This window comes from Primulina huaijiensis, unplaced genomic scaffold (genome assembly GCF_012295235.1).
Source record: "Primulina huaijiensis isolate GDHJ02 unplaced genomic scaffold, ASM1229523v2 scaffold207090, whole genome shotgun sequence".
NCBI lineage: Eukaryota > Viridiplantae > Streptophyta > Magnoliopsida > Lamiales > Gesneriaceae > Primulina > Primulina huaijiensis.
This window is the reverse complement of record NW_027354724.1, coordinates 1-2352: the sequence shown is the minus strand read 5'-3', so window position 1 is coordinate 2352 and position 2352 is coordinate 1. Positions and strand designations below refer to the sequence as shown.

At 35.9% G+C, this 2352-nt stretch overlaps 1 protein-coding gene across 2 annotated transcripts; it reads left to right on the top strand.

The window, feature by feature from the left end:
• The first annotated feature begins 6 nt into the window (after positions 1 to 6).
• LOC140966551 (F-box protein SKIP17-like) lies at positions 7 to 1967 on the top strand. Of its 2 annotated transcripts, XR_012173396.1 has the most exons (6): positions 7 to 46; positions 139 to 201; positions 826 to 890; positions 980 to 1054; positions 1142 to 1367; positions 1516 to 1955. XR_012173396.1 is itself a non-coding variant. In XM_073426806.1 (5 exons), exons 1-5 carry the CDS (start codon positions 32 to 34, stop codon positions 1314 to 1316), a joined length of 393 nt encoding a protein of 130 aa, XP_073282907.1. In that variant the 5' UTR covers positions 7 to 31; the 3' UTR covers positions 1317 to 1967. The 2 variants fall into 2 exon arrangements, 1 of the variants encoding a protein (XP_073282907.1); XM_073426806.1 differs by having other exon boundaries at positions 1142 to 1967.
• Positions 1968 to 2352: the final 385 nt, after the last annotated feature.

Here is a 2352-nt window from a genome sequence, read left to right as displayed (position 1 = left end):
CTTATTGGAGGTTTTGATTTTGCGGGATTGTATGCACTTGAGAGAAGTGAGTTTTTTTCCTTTTCTCATAGTAACTGAAGATTAATGCAAAAGAATGGAGAGCATTTTTTTAACTTGTCAATAAGTTCTCTCTTTCAGGCTGAAGTTTCACGGTTGCTGTCGGCAATTCTTGGAGGACGCTTCAAATACCTTAGGCACCTTGTGAGTATATAGCGATTCCTCGCCGTATCTAGGGGTGCACACAAATCGAGCTCGAGTAATACGAGTTACTCGAGCTCAACTCAATCGAGTATTCAATTTCAAACTAGAGCTCGACTTGTAAAATATCGAGTTACTCGAGTTTCTGTTCGAAAACTTCGAAAATATTTGTAGCATAATTTAAGGTGTAAATTTTGTATTTATATGGACCAAAATACCTATAGATTATATATCTTCTAAAAAAATTAATATATAGTTACTCTGGTAGCTCTGACTCGAACTCGGTCAGATCAAGTTCGAGTTGAGTTTTGACTAAGCCGTTCACACTCGCTTGCATCCCTAGTCGTGATCAATCTTGTGGGTACATTTGAAGGAAGAAATTTGATTTGGGGAATGATTGAGGAATGAATTTGAAATTTCACAAATCTTGGGTAATTTCAAGTCCAAATTATTATTATATTTAACTAAATTAATGAAGGGTGGATTTGAAAATTTTAGCAGTACAAATTCATCCAACAGTCAAATGTGCAATCCATGATTTCATATGCCTCAATCCAAATGCACCTTGTTTCCTGTCTTTATTCCCTTTAAGCTTTCAGTGTGTAATACTTGTTTGGCTGTTAACAGGATGTGTCAAATCGAGAGGGACTTGCTTCTGATGATGATTGGTATCATCGATGTTACTCCCCAAGGTCTATTTAGAGATATCTTGAATTTTGTGTGGGAAATTTTCACATCTTCTATCATAATCTATAACGGTCATTTGTACACGATTATGCAGTTTTACGTCGTTAGGACTTTTATTGCAAGAAAGGCCTCATTTATGCGTGCTTGCGGATTTTCCTACAGAAGGAAGGTACGGAATTTCTCTATTTGTTTTCCATTTGCATGCAATTTTGGGTGTCGATTTCATTCTTTTCTGATTCCTGTTTCTGGTTTTCAGTTTTGTAGAAGAACCGATGACCAGCAGCGACAATGATATGAATCTACCCTCACTGATAGGAAGTCATACATCTGAGGGATCCCCTTGTTCTTTTTCGCCCGAGCATAGTTACAATAGCGATCAAAGTAGCGGTAATGAGGACAACGTAGGTCCCATTTTCTCCGATTACTTGTGAGAGATGGAGACTAGAAATATGTCTGACCAAGTCAGCAAAATAATGCTTCAGGTATTAATTTCTACCATATTTACATGTGTTACGCCATGGTATTCATCACCAACATATTTCGATGCATTTGAAATCCAACTCTTCCCATTACATCGGTTAGACATAATGGTCCGTGGTTCGTTATGCACACTGTTTCCTTCATTTTCAGTGAAATCAATGTAGCAAACACCAATGCAATCTCTGGACATAAGACACTGGTCCTCGGTGGTTCCGAGCAAACAATAAGTACATGTTAATTAAGTGGTCAATATAAGCCTTCGAAATGTGGCAAATGTGTGTTCTATTTCTTGACATTGTAAATCCTGTAACTCTACGAGCGTGCCATTGCTAGGAACCGGCTGCTGAGTGCTATTTCAGGAAATTTTCTCGCGCGCGCTCGAATGTTTTATACACATGATTGCTTAGGTGTAACTTCTCATTGCTGCTGCTTTTTTTCCCTTCCTGAAACTGAGCGTTTAGCTTCCCTTTATATTGTTTATCAGAATCGTGGTGTATGTTGCCAAACTTTGTTTCGCCCATTTTGTTTTGCCTACAAATGCGTTAAGAACATCAAGATTCTACGGAACTTTGGACAGTATCGATTGGAGACATTTGCTGAGAAAAATTAAAATTAATTGAATTGGTGTTTTATATGTAATGTGTAATCAAACTATTAATATTACAAACTAAAAAAATTAATATTGGGATAGGACACGCGATATGTTAAATAAAGTTTTTATTACTGTTGGTTGCATAAAATCGTGCCGAGTTTAGATATCTTCATTAGTGATGTTTATTGGTCGGTTTGATCTTAGATTTTTTGTTTCGGTTTTACAAATATATAATCTGATATCTGAACTATTTTCTTCGGTTCAGTTCGGTTCGATTTTCTACCGAAATGGTTCGGTTATTACGATCGATTATTTCGATTTTGATACAATTATTTAAATTAATAAGATACATATATTGTAAAATATAATATGTTATCTTTTTACATGATTTTTTA